We start from the raw sequence: 19,412 nt of genomic DNA, 5'->3' as shown, positions 1-19,412 counted from the left end.
GGCTCTGCGAGACAAAACATGGTTTTGTGTCTTAACTTTGTCTTTTCTACTCTCCTGCATAAGATGACGGAATATGAATTTGGTTGGAAAACCCATTTCTTTAACTACATCTTACAAGGTGCAGGAGTACCTGGGGAGCGGCTCCTTTGGCACAGTCACTGAATGCAAGAAGGAAACCACCAACAAAACAGTTGCTCTGAAAATCATCCGAACCAAGGAGCAAATTCAGGCGGTGATGATCGAGGTGCAGTACAACTTCTGTCCATGTTTGACTTGTGTAACAACTCAACAGAACATTTTATTCACATAAAACCTCTAACATCTCCTATGATTTATTCAGGAGGCCTACCTGAGAATACTGAAAGAGCTCAAAACAGACCAGTTCAACATCGTGAGATGGAACGTCTCTTTCGCCTATGAGGGACGTTACTGTCGCGAGTTTGAGAAGCTGAATGTTCAGCTTTTTTATTTCATCAATATGAGCCCCAGTCCATCTCTTAATTTGAAGCAGATCCCCCAATTCGCAGCAGATTTGTGTTCTTTTCTCTTTGTTTTTGCACTGTCATCAATGGATTACGCTTTCTTGAATACATGAGATTTGCAGTAGAGTTGAATTAACCTGTTATTCATAATTTCAGCTGGCCACAGCCTTGGACATTCTCCAGAGCACAGTGATCATTCACAGAGATGTAAAGCCACAAAACATCAGGATGGTGGAATATCTCATAGAGCCACTGACAGTGAAAGTCATCAATTTTGGATTAGCCTTGAACAATCCAGCAAAATGTATTGTAAGACCATCCAGACCCTGTTGTTCAGGTAATCATCCGACACCACATCTGTATATCTCTAACAGCTGTTGTCTGCAGTATTAAATCAAACAAGCCCTTTAAACTGGCAGGTCAGGTTTATATTTGTTTATGTCTCAAAAACTTGCAATAAAATGTTGATGGTAATAAGTTTAGCTCTTGTCTTTATAACCTCAGTAATATGTTTGTGTTTCTCATCTTCTTCTAAGGTCTCCGGAGGTCCTGCTGGGAGCTCCGTTCAACTAGTCAGTACATGTGTGATCTCTCTGCTGATTTGCTGCAGAACTGTTTCTGGGCACACCACGTTTCTACCAGGGAATGAGTACGATATGGTCAGTACATGTATTCTACTTAAAACACACCGAACGTCAATTTCTGTTTGTTTTTCACAATTGACAGATATTCCAGTAAAAGGTCACAGTTTACAAGTATTTTACAAAGATCTTTTCATGTGACAAACAGTGACTCTCTTTTCTAACTAGAGACACAATTAAACCTGTAAAAACCCCAAATTAGGCAGATTACACATTTTAAATTAAAGAATGGGCCTACTACAGAACAGTTTTATTATTATATTGTTTTTTTTACCAATTTTTATTTTAACTATAAGAGATCCGTAAAGCAAATACAGCAGTAAGTCTATGGGTTTCAAATTAAAATATTAGCTAGGCCTTCGGAATTCAATATAGTATAGTTTAGTTTACAAATGCTGTTTTTAGTTTAATACATAAATGAGCACACAGTATATTTAACAAATCAGGTGTCCATATACTGAATTACATAAAGAAGAACAAAAGAAAATTAAAACCATAAAGCAAATTCAGGCAATAAACCTACTGATTCCCAATTAAAGTGTTTGACATTTTTGTTGTTGTTATTGTTTACTAAGCTAATATAAAATATGCTTTTTCAAAGGAAACATAAAATGTGTGCCTTTTACAAGGTACACAGAGAAGATTCTGAGCATCCATTGTATTTTTTGAACAAACCAGGTGTTCTTCTATTCAATTTTCAAAATAAATAAATCAGAAGACCATTGAGCAAAGTTTAAATCATAAAAAAACATAAGCTGCCTTCACAGTTGCAGTTGAGTTTAGTATGTTCTAGGCACCACTGATATATTCAATCAAATCCTAGCTTTGGGCAAAACCTTATGGTTATAACCCGTTATAAAGAAGGTGGAGGACTTGCTTCATCGGACATTATGCTCTGAGATGAGTACGTCCATAACTGAACAGACATTCTGGGAAGTGTAGTGTTTTTCTTCATGAAGAGCTACTTAACCAGAAGTAAAAAATCTGTGGTCTTAATAGTGTCATCCAGGAGCCGCTTTTATCAGTTTTGTTTTTTTTGCCAATCACAAAAACTCCTGATCTGATCCATCAATCTTAGAGGTGCTGTTCATTTCAGCTGCAGGAGGTGCTCTGGATTCCAAAGATGTTGCTTCCTGAACAAATGTTTTGCCAGTATCCTCTTTCTTCTCTGCTGGGAAACAACACAAGTGAAATCTTGGCATGGGGGTCGTTGCCATTTTTGCATCATGGCTGCTCAGCGTGGCACCAAAGTGACTGTCAAGTGCTTCAATGACTGCAGTGATGTTTGCTGTGTGGGTCACATGTGGCTGTGTGGGTCACATGTGGCAGTTTGTCAAAGAGCTTAGACTTGAGGCTTAAGATGGTTGGAATGAGGAACTCAAGATAGCACTTTTTCTCCCCCTGCAGACGATCAATGGATTGAGCAAGTGTTTGTAACACAGCTACATATTCCCTGAGAAAAGCCATGTTATGTATGTAGCCAAGTCCTCTTTAGATGTCACCCAGCTGATCTTGTGTAAGTCCAAACAGTTTGGAAACGGCCATATTTTTAAGAGCTCCATCTTGTGACACATTGAACCGAGACCCTCATGTTTACTTACTTATTGTACTTCTCTACACAGTCTTTTTGATGCTGCTTTATCCACTTCATTGAGCGTGCTGCACATCTTTGAGGAAGATTGAGGAAAAAATAAATCCTCCATCTCCAGAATTCGTATCCAGGAACCTTATCCCATCATCCAACTCCTGTGACGCTGCCTCCTCAGTTATTTCAAATTCACAGAAAGCCTTAAGTATTCTTTATCTACCAATTCTTTCTCATAAGTACACTTTACTTGAGGATATCCCTAGTAAAAGTAAATAAATTGTGTGGAAATTGTACCTTTCTTTAAAGTACATGTCACTGTGGTAAATGATGTTACTACAGGGCTCACCCAACAGCAGCCAGAGACAAACCATTCGGGTTTAAACGTAGCTTCATGAGTAAGAACTTCAAACATCATCTGGCCAGCAGTTAATGTTTCTCATGTGTGTCTCTCCTCTGTAGCAGCTCTGCTGCTGCCTTTTGAATCCAGGGAGAGTTAATTGGCAACTAACCTCAGCTGTGCCAATCAACTCTCCCTGATTCATCTGGAGGTGCCCTGATGAGCCACCTCCACAGTGAATCCAGTTTGTTTTAGTGTTCCCTCTCATACTAATGTCATGCTAGTCACTTCTTCTCCTATACTGTAATGTCTCTATTGTCTCCCACACTTTCAGGATTGCTCCTGATCTAGGGCCTGAGCACGACCTGCCAATGCTAACATTAGCCTGCGGAGTGGCCCCTGGTGCTGGGGAAACTCCTCACAGACTCTGTGCAAGATGGCGCTGGTAGCGTGCACACGTTCAGTCTGGGTTTGCAGAGCGGCTCTGACTGACTCACTGGTGGACGAAGCTCTGTAGCGGCCCTGGCACACCCCCTGCAGCTTCTTGGTCCGGCTCTGTAGAGCCACCAGGTGAGCTAGGTTCTAGAGGGAGGAAAATGTAAAGAATGAGAGTGGATGTGATTCATGTTTTCACTTATGTTTTCAAACTGATGTCAGAAAGTGGAAAACAATGACTTGCTATATCTGGTATGCTTGCTAAGTGGGAGTGGTTCCAAGAGTGGAAACTGAAATGCTCTAGACAGTAAATCTACAGTTGTGTCTACCTGGCCTGGAAAATGCTTTAACAAGTATTCTCACCACACCTTCAACACATCAATAGCAACAATTAAAGGTAGTAGACAGAAGGAGCCTATTTCACCTCTGAAAAGAGACTTGATTGACACATGTCAGCTATAATATAGTAAGCTTAAAAAATAAGACTTTATAAGATTTCAATACAGTGAAGAGTCAGTTACACTCAACAGAAACTAGCGAAACAGCATTTTAAAGCTCTGTCACTGTATATACACATAGTAGCATGTACAGTACTTGCTCCTTACCCTTATTTTAGTGTCCTCGAGATTAACAAACTCGGGGTCCAGGGTGTAGCTGGTGCCACACAGTTCTATCAGCTGCTGCTTCTGCTTTGCAAGCTTGTCAGCCAGATCCCCCTGGCTCTCCTGTTGGTCCTTGATCATCTTCTCACACTCAGCCACATGCTGAAGAGATGAATGATTCATATAAGATAAGATAATGTACCTAACAGACATGAATGATCATGACATGTGTCCTACCTTGTGCACATCCTTGATCCGGCGCCGCAGGCCCTGTGCGATGCGGCTCAGATCGCCCTTTGTAGCCTGTTTCTGGGAGCTGTGGACCATGGCCTCCCTACGCTGAACAATAGTCTCCCTCCTCACCACTGTCGCTTCACTCTCCTTTAGCAACCGTTCTTGCTGCCTCATCAGTTGGTTGAGTCGCACCTAACACACAAGTATTAAATGAGAGTAAACAAACTCACATATCATAAATCAAATTCTATTGTTTGCTTTGTTTATTATTTATTGTGTGTGCTGTGTTTACCTCCATACGATGTATCTCAGCCTTCATCATCTGGATTTCTCCCTGGACCCCCTCAGAGTTCAAAGCTGAGCGAGTCTCTTTTACAAGCTGGATCTTCTTCTCCCACAGCATGATCTGCCACCTGCAGGTCACACACACACACAACACATGAACCCAACAAAGGATGCATGTAAAAACAACAACACCCATTTAATGTGGAGGGGGAAATGATAAAACCAGACTGACCTGAGCAGACAATGACTGAATCATATTGTATCCAATTATAGGATTGTAATTGTATCCAATTATGTTAATATTAACTCGTGTACACTAGATGTAACCGTAGATAAGCCATGATTGCAAACTCTAGCCCCCCCCCCCCCCCATCAATAGTTATTTAAATATTTTGATGCCCTTCACATTATTCAGTTTAGCCTTGTGTGCTGCATTCAAGCCTTAAAGGGATAGTTCACTGAAAAATGAAAATTCACTCATCTACTCACCACTACGCCGATCAGCCGATGGAGGGGTGTTTGAGTCCACAAAACACTTTTAGAGTCTCAGGGATAAACAGTGTTATAGCCAAATCTAATACAATTAAACTAAATGGTGACCACTTCTTCAGACCAGTAAACTTAAAGTACTGTACAGGTCTTAATAACTTCTGATTAGTTTTGATGAATAATGTTCAAGAGCAACGTGAGTACAGGTCAGTGGGGGAGTGTGGAGGCAGGACATTTAGTGTCGCTACAAGGCAAACAGGCCTAATGTGCGTCTGCCCTAATGTTGAAGGCTTTGTTTGTTTTAAAATATTTCATTATTAAAAATAAAATATTCTAGATAATTGTCACAAAGACACAGATCTTAACTCAACCCGAACATGCAAAAGATGGTATGTGACTCACTCAGCTTCCACCAGACTGTTGAGGAGTCTTTCTTTTTCATCCTGGGTCTTCTCATAAGTCATCTGGATCTCCACTGACTCCTGCTCTGCCTCCTAGACACACACACATTATATTTCACGTTTATTAATATTTACTATGAAAAGTGCAGAGAATAAAAACAATCAAAGCTGAATTTAACAGCCATGCCATGCCTTAAGTCTGTTCAGAAAATCTGACTCCATCAGCACATTCTCCTGCTCCAGTGCCTGGCTGAGCTGTCCGTTCTTGCTGAGCATGGTGTTGAGCTTCAGCAGGTCTCCTCTCAGCATCTTGGTGTTCTTCTCCAGCTCTCTCTGCTCTTGGTGCTCTGCTTCAATCTGATCTGATGGTGGGGGAGAGGGCATCAGAGGAAGTGTACAGGTTGAGCATAGTTGCACTATATATAGCATACTGCTATTTTAATATACTATGATGAAATATTTGTATTGAGTACATAACATTTTTATAGTCATATTCATATTGTATACCCTACCTGTCTGTATGCTTTTAACAGTCTATATATGTATGTCTGTGAAGATGTCTATTTCACTATCTCCTCGTACATAACAAGGGAATTTCCCCCAGCGTCGGATCAATAAAGTTATATCTTATCTTTTTTTAGAAGCTTAAGTAATGAAATACATGTACTCAGTTAAATAAAAGTTACATTCTCAGACATGTCATTTGCCATTTACAAGCTAAAAATCATTAGTAGTCTATAATTAACTTAGTGACTTTTACTCATTGACTTGGATGTGTCTACCTATTCACGCATGTGTGCTTGTTAAGAACATTACGTACTCTTGAAATGTATTTTCTTCTGCTGCATGACAGTGTGCTCTATCTGCAGTTTGAGCATGTTCTTGCTGTTGGCCTCTATTTCCTGCGTCAGTCCTACTAGCATCCCCTGATGTTTCATCCAGAGCTGCTGGTCATTCTTGATATTCGCTTCCAGCACCTCGATCTCAGCCTTCAACGCCTCTACCTTGATTTGCAGAGGACTTAGGTCTTCATGCTGGAAAAGAAGGCAAGCAAATCACAAAGATAACATGTAATTATGAGGCACAAAAGCAGAGCTGGTATTGTTTTCTCTGTCACCATGGCAGGTGTTCATGTCTTTTGTCTACGGACAGGTTTGGAGTCCAGTGATAGTGTTGCAACTGTGTTCAAAAAAGTCTAGATCAAAATGGAGGCCAAGTAAGAAGATGGGTGTGGTCTGACCCATGAGCACTGAGTTATGTAATAATTTAGTCATAACTTATCATTACTTATGAGTTGGAAAATCAGCATGTTGACAGGCATTGAACATGGTGTCATCACATCCCAAAATAATCTAGTTTTTTACTATATACAGTATCTGACTCTTAAGATTGTTTCTAATGTACTTCAAAATTCAAATAGCTCATTATTAAATAATCCACATAAACAACCGATAACCAGGGATTTCTTCTCCAGAATCTCTCACCCCAGTGTTGGCTGCGATTTGACTGATCTTTCTGTTGTAGGTGGCAACGGTGGCCTCCCTCTGTTCGATCAGTGTATTGAAGGAAGAAATCTTGGTCTGGTTGGACGTGAGAAACTTGTGGTTCTTTGCGATCTCCTCATTGAGGGCTTCCTGAGCGAGGGAGAGGCTCTTCAGATGCTGGCTGACCTCGTTGCTCTCCAGTCCCACCATCACCATCTCATTCTCCAGCTGCCACAGCTGAAAGATCTATAGGGGAGAGAGAGATATTAAGAGAGACAATATTTTGTTCTACACTTCCTCAATGAGTTTAGATACTTAAGTGTTTTGCCCCCCCAAAAAACAAAAAATCACCCACTCAGTATTTTCTAGAAATAAATGCTACAGGATGCTTAAGTCCACTACGATCAGCTCAAATAAGCACTGCCCCTACGCCAATGTCACTTGAATCCATATAGAGGATAAAAGGTCTCAAGTTGGGAGCTATCAATCAAGGGCAGTAGCCAGGAGTGCTTTTGCTCTTTCAAACGTGTTTTGGCACTCTGGTGTCCACTGGAATGGGATCTTTGGACTGCTTAAGTCTGTTAGGGGAATGACTACTTGTGCTAAATTGAGACAAAATGCCCTGTAATATCAAGCCATTCCCAGAAAATGTTTAAGTTTCCCGCGAGTGGTGATAACAGGGAGTTTTATATTAGCCTCTAACTTTGTGGATACTGGTAGCACCTTGCCCTGTCTAACCACTTTTCCTAGATATTTAACAGTGGCCTGAGCGATTTCATATTTTCCCAAGTTTACCGTTTCATATATATATATATATATTTATATCTGGAATAGAACACATACTTCAATATTCAATATATATTTCTCCAAAAACACCAGTTTGAAACTGAAGGCCTGCAAATATACTGTATGTTAAATCAAATGGTAATAACAATGACAACATGACTTCTTAAGTGTACATGGAAGGACTCTGCACTGTCTCTAGATGCTTCTTCTATCTTTCTAAAATGACATCCTTACCTTTTCTTTCTTGAGTGCAGCTGTCTTGCTGGTGAGCTTTTGGGAGTACTTAGCAGCCTTGTTGTGGGTGAGCTTCTGCTGCATGTGGGTCATGATCTTGTCCTCCAGCTCCAGACGCCCAGCATTCTCTTTCTCCAACTGCTTCCTCTGATTATTCAGTTGAGCCTGGTGGCTACTGGTTTCCTAGAATGACGAAGGAGAAGATGGGGATACAGAAAGTGTGTGAGATAATTATCAAGGGAGAAAGAGTGGGACGACTGTCGGGATGAACACAGAAGGCTTTGCCCTCTATACACCTTTGTGAGTCTGTCCAAGGTGTTCTCAGAGTCCCTCAGGATGCGGATGCAGGTGCTGTATTCTGCCTGCAGAGCCTCGTACTGGGCCTGCTTCTGACTGATCAGATTTCTGGAGGTGGCTCCATCCATCTGGGACCAGTTCAGCTGCAGAGTCAGTGTCTCATTCTTCTCCTGTTCTTCAGTGGTGGATTTCCTGTAGCCTTCTATCTCTCTGTCCAATAAGATCAGCTGCTGCTCTTTTATGCTTTGGGAAACAGATACAGCAGAAAAGCAAGTGTAAATGCATGCTTTTTTTTTGCTATGTCAAAGTAAGTGGGAAAAGATTTACTCCAAAATTTAAATTGGTCTTCCTTGACATGCACCACACACCTCTGGGAAATTTAATGGAAATCAGTTTAATAATTGAGTGCTCAGTAACGAACAGAAACAAATGCACATGAAAACATAATGTCCTTGGCAGAGGTAATGGTGAAAAACTGCTTGCAAGCTGTTTCTGTGGCTACTTATGACTTGGTTTATTATTTTTGTTATTCTCAAGTTGGCCACTCGTCGACCTGCATTTATCATAGCAACAGTATTTTTTAGTTTTCATTGGCATATTAATATTCATCCCTTGCTTGCCCTAATTCTCACCGCACAGCCTCCTGCATCTTGCTGAGTTCCTCATCCCGTCTCCTCAAGTTCATCATGCTGCTGTTCCACAGCTGCAGCAGCTGTTTACGCATTATCACCAGAGACTCCATCTCCATCTCAACCTGCATACAGACACAAACATGTGGACATGTGGCGAGGCCAGTGTTGTACAGACACTTCACCAACACTCATATAATATGAGAGACAAACAATGTATATGGGAAGGTTACATTTAGAAGAGAACCTATGAATGTGGACAAGACAGACCCTGATACTGTCATAATAATCTCACACATAAACTATTAGTTACTGCAAGATGTACACTTCTTTTTATGCCAAAGACCACCTTGTTCATATCGATCACAGTCATTTGATTCATGTTTTTAATCGTTTAGAAGTACAGAAATTAATATCTTTACATTAACACGGATTAAATGTGGAATATGGAAGGTGTCACATTCACCTGATGCTGCAGTTCTCACTGTTTTGCGTAAACTGATTGCTAATAGTTAACAAATAGCAGGTAAACTCTGAGCCCCATTAGGCTGCTGAGGAGCCAGATGCTTATCTCACAAGATCATCAGGAGAATTAATGTGGCCAGAAACACAGCTCCAACTTATGGTGTACATAATTTAAAAGTGTTTTCTAACACTGTCATTTGTGTCATTTTGTTCTTCACAGCTGTACCACTGTTCTCTAATCTTTAATCCTGTTGGTTAACAGCAAATGATTGTCCTGGTAATAGTAGCATTCATTTAAACTAAGGTTGATGACCAAAGGCATTTTGACCTTACAGAAACAGTAAATACTAACTTATTTCAGCCTATAGTTACCTCAGAGTGGGCTTGTTTGGCTGCATGGCTCTCCTCTGCTTGAGCACTGGTCTGGGCCTCATACATGGCAACCTGCTCAGTCAGCCTCTCCAGTTCCTTCGTCAGACGATCCACATATAAATCCTAATGAAACAATATTTTCAACCAAGGACAGTGAATTAATGAATCAATGATTATGTGTCTAATACAGTTAAAGCTTCAAATGAGCTGATATTGTTAATGTGCCCCACTTCCTCCTGTCCACCTGCATCAGTTTCTGCTCTTCAGCCTGACTCTTGTCAGCTCCTGCTTTGCGTGTGGTGGTCCTCATGGCTTTGACGTTGGAATGCAGATCTTCACAGGCTCTCTGAGCGAAGACGAGGTGCAGCGACAAGACGTCCACCTCTGCCTGAAGCTGGGACACTGGAGAAGATACACAGTGGTAAACATTAACACAAAGCCTCAGATCTTTAGTTTGGAAACATGGACTGACACTGATTCTGTCTTACTGGTGCTGAAACTGTGTTTATGGTCAATGGACTAAAGTATTTCATACAAAGCCAACTAAGCACTAAATGTGATGATGCTCAAAACTATATCAATTTAGATTTAACTGTTGAATGTTCTGTGTAAACATTCAAACTTATAATTTCAAGCTAATTTAATTAAACATGAGAGTTGATTTAGCTTTCTATTGAAATGTGTCTTATCATGTTGCACTAAAATCTGGACCCATGTGTTTTAATCAACATCTGCAGCTGCATCATTTTTAGATGACTGAGAATCCAACTCTAGATTAATAAGAAACATGCTCCAACTTCTATTGATCCTGATATTTTATGCTGTTGGGAGAATTTATTCTTCTTTCCCTTGGCAGCACTGACAAATGCATGTTGCTGACTAATTTGGGTCTTTAAGCGGATCGAGACTACGGTTTCTGAATTTTAAATAAGATAATAATAACAATAATAATAAAGGATAAGCCCGACTTCACTAAGTTAAATGTTATGTTATATCGCTCATAATTCCAAGTGTAAAACTCATCATAGATTTAATTAGAAATCTTGTTCATAAGTGTTTAAATTACATGGTGCAACACAGTGAGAATGAAATATAATCCTAAAACCAAAGCAAGACCCCCAAATAGAAAATCAGACTCACCATTGGCTTTGGCTTTGCTGTGCTGGCTGCTAATGTTGGAAAAGCGGCTATTTCTTGCCTCCAGCTGATCCTGGGCCTGCCGATATTCAGTTTCAGCCTGTGCCTTGTTCTGATGTTGCTCCTCCAGCCTTGTGTGGAGTCTGGCCAGTTGCTCCTGAATCCTGAACATCTTCAAACCCTTCTCCTGTATGAGGCTGGCCTCTGCCTTCTCCATTGCCAGCTGTGGCAGAGGAAGAGAGAGCAAAATCAGGAATCAGACAAAGTATCCAGATAGTTTTACTCTGGCTTTCTATTGTCCTGAACACATCTTTCTCAAAGGTGTTTAGTTTGTTGATTGCTTTCATTGTTAAAATGTTCATGCTCTCCTTAAAATGTGCATGCTGCACAAAGGAATAACAATCCAAAAGTAGACCACATTCTAAACAGCTCAGTAGCACCATCTTCTGGACATACTGAGACCATATAGTTAAAGAAAATGAAACAACCTTTTCCTTTAACTCCAGATCGATCCTCTCCAGCTTCTCTCTCAGCTGTTTGTTCAGAGCAGCTTGTTGCCTTCTGACCAGAGGCTGTCAAAAGAGGAAACATTGAAACAATGACAGTGGGAATGGGAAATGAAGATATCTAATATTATGAAAATAAACTCAAAACTTAAAACAGTTATGAATGGAGGCAACTTCTGATCTGATCACATAAATATTAAGGAGAAACTACACACATGTTCAGGATCAAGAACAAGAAATTCCTCCTCTTCCTCATCCTCCAGCAGTGGCTCCTCATCCTCCATGTCTTCTGTGTTGAGGTTTGAGAGGTTAAAAGTCACCGGCATCTGAGCAGCGTTGTCTTCACCTGAAAGACAGAAAATAAAAGTCATTCTTAATATGAATCAACAAAATATGATGTAAAAAATGATCCACACTGCTGTGTGATACTGAACTTGTGAGTATGCTAAGATAAACTGTTTTTTCAATGCAAATATTAGGAGGACGAATAAAGTTTATTTAAAAGAAATGATTGTAAGTTTATGGACATAATCTTGTGAACAAGTTTTCCCATAATAATTCTGAATTAATTAATGGTAGTAATGGACATTTGAACTATGCAATCCTCGGCAAACCAACCTAAATGAGCTGTTTTACTTATTTACCTTCTTACGTAAATTGTGAATATGTCTGTGTTACTTGTTTTTAAATGTGAATGCACTGAACAGTGCTATGTTGTGTCACACTCTGCAGCTTTGTACTGAATTGTAAATCCCAGCAGCTTTAGTGGGTGACCAACCAGAATCAGTCGCTGCCCTGTCCTCTGATGCCACTCCTCCCTGTGGCTCCAGGTCTTTGTCATCTTGGCTGTACCTTCCTTCCATAGCGCTCTGCATTGGACCTGTGATGATGAACAAGTGCTCTTACATACAGGCTTGCAGTGTATGAACCAGCACGGGTCTGGTGTGAGTCTGTTGGCTGTTCCAAAGACAAATGTTTTTAGTGAGGCAGCTTTTACTTTTTACACTCCAAGCCGCTGGAACACCACCTGAGTACACACAGCAGCCACAAGTGTCAAAGTCTTTAAACACAAGCTTAAACCCCTTAAAAGCTACATCTCTTTAGCCTGGCTCTAGCTTGAGTGTTGTTCATAGACATTATTTTATTGCATCTATGTTTTAGATTCTATTCAATGTTACCTGTCTGTTAGTAGTACTAGTATACTGTATGTTTTTATCCCCCTTTATTGACTTTTTCTGACATGTGCTATTTTAGTTTTGTTTTTAACCAGCTTTGTTTTAGCTGCTACAGAAAACACAAAAACCCACCAACATATATCCCAACGTTAGCTTAGCGGTAGCTTGTTAGCCTGAGCATAGTGAGTGGCCAATGGAGCTAAAGCAGGAAGCTTTAATAAGATGCTAACCCACAGTTTGAATAGTTGGCAGCTAATGTACGCTGCTGAACAAATACAATGAATCCAGCATTCGTCTGAACAAGTCGACAGTAACAGTTTTCTTTCATTCTAACATCTGCAACACTCACCAGCGGACAACTGAGGAACCACCGCTACGACGTTGCTAGGCAACTGCAAACTTCCGTCCGGGAGGCAGCTTTCTGTGTGTGTGTGTGTGTGTGTGTGTGTGTGTGTGTGTGTGTGTGTGTGTGTGTGTGTGTGTGTGTGTGTGTGTGTGTGTGTGTGTGTGTGTGTGTGTGCGTGCGTGTTCCTCTGCAGGACCTTCTCCACTGACCTCATCAGGACCAGTTGACCTCATGGGGATCACAGCCTGGTCCTAATGAGGCAAAATGTCATTTCTGAGCTCTTGTTTTTTTCTTTGATCAGTTATTTCTTAGCTGTTTTTACAAAGCAGGTTAGGACCATATCACTCACAGCAACGTCACAAGGCAGGACAAGGAGTGGCCCCTGGCCCCTAATGTGATCACATAACACACAAGACATTTGAGTGTTGTATTACATACTGATTGATGACTGCCTAAATATATATAAATATATTAGTGTTACAAGATTGTTAACAAATGGTATCTGTATACAGTCTTTGGGAGAAAAGGCTTAATTTCAATCTGGAACAAATAAATACAAATCTAGTAAGATTTGTGTCTACAACTGAGGACACACAAAGATGTTTTCATCGACAGATTTATTTAGCTCCATAAATGAGGCAGATACATGTAATCACTGAATTTGGCCTTAAAATTAAATTTTACATTCTAAAAACTCATTAATAACCCACAGATACAAATCATAACACAACCTTCATATATCCTCAAAATTCTTATTTCATTCTGTTTATTCCAAAGATGCAGAAAATAATAAATACAAAAAAATACAATCTTAGCCCATCTCACGTAGTCATTCAAAACAAATACTAAACAAAAAGTAGCCAGGGCGTAAAAGGTAGTCAATCATACAGAAAAAAAAATCATTTTACAGTGCTAAGAGCAATAAATGAAAACTAGGTAATAATTCCTGTAAACAATGTTAATGCAGTTATTGTAGCACATTTGGAAATGTACACAGCAATACCGATGCAGGATGTGTACCTTTAAGCTGAGAGATCTGTCACTATCTGCTCAATCAGAGGACTTTGGTTAAGATTAGAAACAGCGTTAAAAGGTAGTCTTAGAATGGCAACCTGTTAATAAGACTATGCATTCTTGGCAATAAATGCTCTACTACAGAGTATGTATACTAACTTAACCCAAGTATTGTTTCCTACGCTGTGTGTCTTTCCGCATACAGCATGGCAGGTAGAGGCTTATGAAAGCATTGTCACATATCAAAAATGGTCATGTAAAATTACTTCCAATATCATCATTAACATTAACGCCCATAATGTATAAATGATAAATAGATTAACACATCACTTCATCAACATACCGGTTTAATGACCTATATATGCAACATGAGAGTGTTTATCATTAAAAAAAAAAGAAGAAATATTTCATTTGTATTTGTGCAATAATTTGCATACCCCACCCAGACTGTGACTGGGTAAGAACTTTTTTCGTATAATCACAAAAGAAAGTAAATATCCATACATACATTCAATTGATGTGTTAGAGGCCTCATACTTCTCATCTCACATGAACTTCAATATAATGTCTATACATTATCATACTAAAGCCTGTGTAGCGTTTCTGTCATTGCACTTGTTGTCATTAAAGTGGAATTTACAGAGTGAACGATGCTTCCCCCTACATTATGTACGTTTGCGCTTGAGCAATATTTTCACACAGATATGTATAACGGCATAATTGGTATACAAGAGGGGTTTGGCAAATGAATGGGAGGTGTTCAGGGTGTGGTCACAGCACAAATGAATACTGTTTGTTAACACCTGATCAGAAACTGCTCACATAAAGCCACTTAAAGGTTTAACATTTTTTGGCAAATAAACAAAACATCAAATGTCTGTGCTTTCCTCTCCTGCTTACACCTTCACACAGTAATAATTCACAACATACTAGCATACTGTAAATCTCCACTTGCTGTGTTTCTATTATAAAAAGGGGCTACGATGCACAATCTCACTTTCAAGCTGCAGCAGAGACTCATCTGCAGGCTGTAAGGTATCTGGTGAATGCTTCCACATCAGTGTTCATTGAGGACATTATAAACTTCTGTATCCACATATATGCCACTTATTTACTTAAACCACACATAACTCTCTTCACATATCAGTCCCTATTTAATAGGTCCTTATTATTATATAAATCCTTCAAAGACAACACACACTTTTCTCTGGCACCGTAAATACTACTGAACAGAGCAGCAAGCAACAGTTAGTATCCTTGGTCAACTCTACCTTATTCCTTTAAATTCTTCTCTATGGTAAGTGAGAAATCCACTTACAGTAGTGTCTGACATATTGACTTTGGCTCCAGTTCCCATCTCGGACTTCATAAGCTCTTGGAAATACTGTAAACAATCTTTATGGCTGGCTGGAGCTGTCGCTCTCTGGCTGTGAAGGCTCTGTGTCGACTGTGGGGACAACTGATGGTCCACTGGCTGTGCGAGGGTCCATGGCAGTATGCATGATGGTCAGCCACACGTCGTCCATGTTTGGCATTACAAAAACTTTCTAATGGAGGAGAAACAGATTGAGGCGGGGACAGTGAGTTTTATAACAGTTTTTTTTTTAACATATTCTGACAAAGTCTTGGCATCTAAAACATGAATGGTACAGACTAAAAATAGAGATCTTTCATCTTAAAAATGTGGTTAGAAGTAACTGAACCTAAGTAACTGTTTGTAATATGTTATATTAGTTCAGTTGCATTCATCTCCAAACTCACTATTGATATTTCTAATTCTGAACATAAAAATTTGAACGTTAGTTTCTATAAATACCTGGAATTCCTGGTTCAGTTTTTTCTCTATCCAGTCTGTAACATGAGGCAAAGTGACTTCTCTTTCTCCCAGCTTCGGTCGCGCCTTCAGTTCCAGGTGAGGTGGCGTCCTAAAACCATACCTGCAACCGCAAATAGTCAACACAATAAACTGTGCGCTCTTTCAACAGCTCACAAATAAGTCTCAATATGCACCAGCAGAGGGCAATGTAGCACCGAACAAAGAGCTAGATTTTATGTTCTCAATAAAACATTTAGTTTCAAGGTAGAATGAGTTTTGGGTAGTTTTGGTAGGGATGTTTCAAATGATTATGTGTAATAAAAAATTTAAGTGTGTTTGTCATTGAGACTGACGTGAGGGAGGAGTAAGAGTATGAGTTAGCAATCTGAAGACCTTTGTTATCAACAGAATCTCCTGTGTTTTCCTGTGTCTGGGAAAGTGTTATCTGTAAAGAAGATGTGATTATTTATCATGGAAACTGATTGTGCACGGCATTCCACAAATTATGCAGGAAAAAAACAACACTCTCTTCACGTACCATATTCTGTCAGTGGGTGGAGGGGGTATGTTGACAGCCAGTGTTCCTTGGAGTTCCTGCACCTCTACTGTGAGCAGGAGGGGGGTGTTGGACACTTCTTCCATCTTCTTTTTGATGAACTCTGTCTCTGTGGCCTTCTGGAAGTATTTGGACTTGGTAATCTTGTCCACAAAGCGCATGATCTTGCTCGGCTTGTGGCCTCCAACAAAACTGTATTCAGCAGAAGGAGGGTTAGGGTTAAAGTCACCTACAAAATGTATTGTAATTTTACATTTCATAAATACACACACAAAATGTCTCTATTTTTCCTTTAATGATGATCACAGTCTATATTTAAACCCTGTTACATTTTTTAAAACTATTACCTGAGCAGCTATACAAAGACTGTATATAAAATTGAACTCACCCTTCGGCTCCTGCAGAGTCATTTGAGAGCTCGGAGGAGTCCTCCTCATCTGATGAGCCTGCGCTGGACGACTCTTCATCGCTATCAGCCAGGCAGTAAGTCCGTGGCCTGTGTCTGGAAACAAGTAAACAAATGGATTAGAGTGCGCACAAACAAAAATGCATGCATGCACAGCTACACTCATGCACTAAGACATGCACATGGTCCTACAGTGCTTTATTGTGCTAAGCAGCTGAATTGTACTGTATTGTACCAACAGAATGATGCACAAATGAGGTGTGGATACAGTCAGGGGTGCTCACACATCAGAGCTTCAGAGTGTGACCTTTTCCTCGGTTGTTTTCTAATTTTGTTGATTGAATATTATCATAATATTAGTGGCATAAAATGGTCTCAAAACGATCACAATAATTTCTGGAACAAAATATCACCTGACAAAATTAGTTGTCATGACATGTCATGTCCTTTTAATGATATACCAAGTTAGAGGTTTCCTTGCAGTTTAACACTTTAGTTCTCTGAGAATTTCTTTAATATCCAAGCAGACTAGGTATTGTTCAATGAAATATCCTGAACTGAATCGATCAAGACCTTATGCACCTAAATGAAAAATTTGGGCGCTCCAGTGCGACAAATGAAAAACATTAGTCTGGAGATAAAAACACGTGATAAACCTTTGGAAATGTCATTGTTTTGAAAAACGAGTCGGTAAGAAACTGCTGCTGAGGCTCAGTGTTTTGAACCTTTAGATGTTATTTGATATGAAACTGATCAATAAGTCATGTTCATACTGACACAGACTCTAAGCATATTAAGTGTTTTAGGGTGTCATCCATCAATAAATGTTTTGTCAATGTCAGAAAATTCTGAGTTTCCCCTGTCTGTGAACTCATCCAATCTTAGTGACACAGTAATGTATGGATAACAAGTAGTATGTTCTAGATTCAATCAGCATCAGTATGAGAAGAGAAAAAGATTGATTGGTGAATCTCTACTGTATGGACTGTATGGACATACAGGTTCCAGCTATTATTTACATTTACATGATTCAATGTCTCAGAGTTTTTTTAATTGGAGCATAGAATGAATAAATTGTTGGAGGGTATAATATGTTGATTTATTTAACCTTGTTATTCACTGGACTTGAACTGCTTACATCACAGGAACACTGGAAAAGGGAGTGTGTTCTCAGACTTTTAAGTAGTAGCAGAACATATTGCGTTTCTCTTCATTGCTGAGGATGCATTCAGAAGATGAAAAGGGCCAAAAACATTGAAAAAAGCACAGAAAAAACTCTAAGAAATGAATAGCTACTTAGATCAAGCACTGGATGGTGTTATGAAATGAGAGAACCCCCAAACTATAGACATACAAACTAGAAAATGAAAGTCAAACGGAGGCGACGATTGTTGAAAATCAAGCAGCACTCACCAGGAGCAGAAATGCATCCAATTAACAGCCACATAAAGGTAGAATCCAGAGGGCAGAGAGAGCATAACAGTGGAAAGAAAGGAGAACATACAAAATATATAAAACACTAATTGAGAATGGTAAGGTGTCAGATTGAGAGATTGGCGCTGATGCGTGTAGAGGGGGAAAAGTAGACAAATCCAAACAAGGAATATCTCTGGGCTTCTGTAAAATGTGCATGTGGTATGATGGAGCTTGACAGTCTTACCCATCTTTGCCAAATTCCCCTAAGCGAAGACTTTCTCCCTCCTTGCCCAGGCGGATGAGGTTCATCTTGGTCTCCAAGGTCATCAGGAAGGAGCCACTGTAGGAAATCTCCAAGTCGAACCAAAGACCTGAGGGAAACATAGAAATGTTGATCTGAGATGCAGATGAGAGATGTGAAACTGTTAAATGTATTATTTTGGGATACAAGATAGATAAACAGATCCTCCAACAGGGACCATACATATGTAGTTGTGTCAAAAAGTACCAGCTGACAAATCTGTCTCATCTTAAATATTTTATTTTATTGTTAAACCCGTGTTTATGAGGTTTTAAGCAGAGTTGATTGTAGTGGAGACATGGAAAGCTCTTCCGGCCACAGTCATCCTAGCTGCCTCATCTCTCTATCTTTCTCTCACTCCTTTGTTTTCTCACCTCTCGCATTCTACCCCCGCTATTCTGTGGCACCCCTCTTTTCCTCGAGCATCAACAGAAACGGGGACCCCGACAGATTTTATTTTCTTGATCCCTTCGCTTAGATGAGAACGACACAGCGAAACACCCAGCGAAGAGAGGGAGAAGAAAGACGGAGAGATCATAAGGTCTTTTGAACAGAGGAGAAACAGTCGCAGAGCATGCAGTCTTCCCCCTCAAGCCCCCCGTTTGATATCAGCAGGGGGGACTGGATGCATAAGCAGGGCTCTCCCTCTATTCATTTTCCCCTGCTCTGCTAAACCTGCTGTAATCTGGATATACAAACTCCTCAAAAGCGTCTACCGAAAGCCTGGCTTGTATCAGTGCAAACTCTGATCTCTGTTTTTTCTCTCCTCACAACACAGATCACATGTTCCAGTGACACAAAGAGCAACAACTAACTTTAAATGTGGGTGTGGGTTCTCAGTGCACCACTGGACGGCAGCAAAGGACAACTGATGAGTAAAGTGATGAGTGGGCGTCAGATAATGAAAGTCATTAAGGATTAGAAACTGAAACATTTAGCACTTAGGTATAAATAAAAAAACATGTGAAGATATACTTT

General features: G+C 40.0%; 2 protein-coding genes across 7 annotated transcripts in view; both read right to left on the bottom strand.

Moving 5' to 3' along the window:
• Window positions 1-1,177: 1,177 nt before the first annotated feature.
• ccdc40 (coiled-coil domain 40 molecular ruler complex subunit) lies at window positions 1,178-12,976 on the bottom strand. Of its 3 annotated transcripts, none has more exons than XM_069529927.1 (18): window positions 12,929-12,976; window positions 12,183-12,284; window positions 11,620-11,750; window positions 11,387-11,470; window positions 10,902-11,121; window positions 10,006-10,163; window positions 9,762-9,884; window positions 8,928-9,049; window positions 8,295-8,538; window positions 7,999-8,181; window positions 6,979-7,224; window positions 6,315-6,528; window positions 5,687-5,856; window positions 5,496-5,587; window positions 4,612-4,732; window positions 4,323-4,511; window positions 4,089-4,247; window positions 1,178-3,630 (listed from the first exon to the last, which is right to left on the bottom strand). In XM_069529927.1, the coding sequence occupies exons 2-18, from the start codon at window positions 12,277-12,279 to the stop codon at window positions 3,379-3,381; spliced, it is 2,805 nt and encodes a 934-aa protein (XP_069386028.1). In that variant the 5' UTR covers window positions 12,280-12,284; window positions 12,929-12,976; the 3' UTR covers window positions 1,178-3,378. The 3 variants fall into 3 exon arrangements, with proteins under 3 accessions (XP_069386028.1, XP_069386029.1, XP_069386030.1); XM_069529928.1 differs by having other exon boundaries at window positions 12,183-12,361; window positions 12,929-12,943; XM_069529929.1 differs by lacking the exon at window positions 12,929-12,976 and having other exon boundaries at window positions 12,057-12,195.
• Window positions 12,977-13,525: 549 nt separating this feature from the next.
• Window positions 13,526-19,412, bottom strand: part of LOC109627589 (testis-expressed protein 2-like) — a 31,014-nt gene continuing 25,127 nt past the window's right edge. For 2 of the 4 annotated variants that reach the window (XM_020084210.2, XM_020084211.2), the window contains exons 9-13: window positions 18,378-18,504; window positions 16,700-16,813; window positions 16,294-16,503; window positions 15,756-15,876; window positions 13,526-15,486 (exon numbers count right to left, since the gene is read on the bottom strand). In XM_020084210.2, the coding sequence (XP_019939769.2) occupies window positions 15,337-15,486; window positions 15,756-15,876; window positions 16,294-16,503; window positions 16,700-16,813; window positions 18,378-18,504 (722 nt within the window). In that variant the 3' untranslated portion in view covers window positions 13,526-15,336. Of the gene's footprint in view, window positions 15,487-15,755; window positions 15,877-16,293; window positions 16,504-16,699; window positions 16,814-18,130; window positions 18,505-19,412 lie in introns of those variants that run through there. The other 2 variants (XM_020084212.2, XR_011243772.1) reach the window with 2 other exon arrangements.

This window comes from Paralichthys olivaceus, chromosome 8 (assembly GCF_024713975.1).
Source record: "Paralichthys olivaceus isolate ysfri-2021 chromosome 8, ASM2471397v2, whole genome shotgun sequence".
NCBI classification, from domain to species: Eukaryota; Metazoa; Chordata; class Actinopteri; order Pleuronectiformes; family Paralichthyidae; genus Paralichthys; species Paralichthys olivaceus.
Note: the sequence above shows the minus strand (reverse complement) of the source record. Positions and strands in the feature narration are given on the sequence as shown.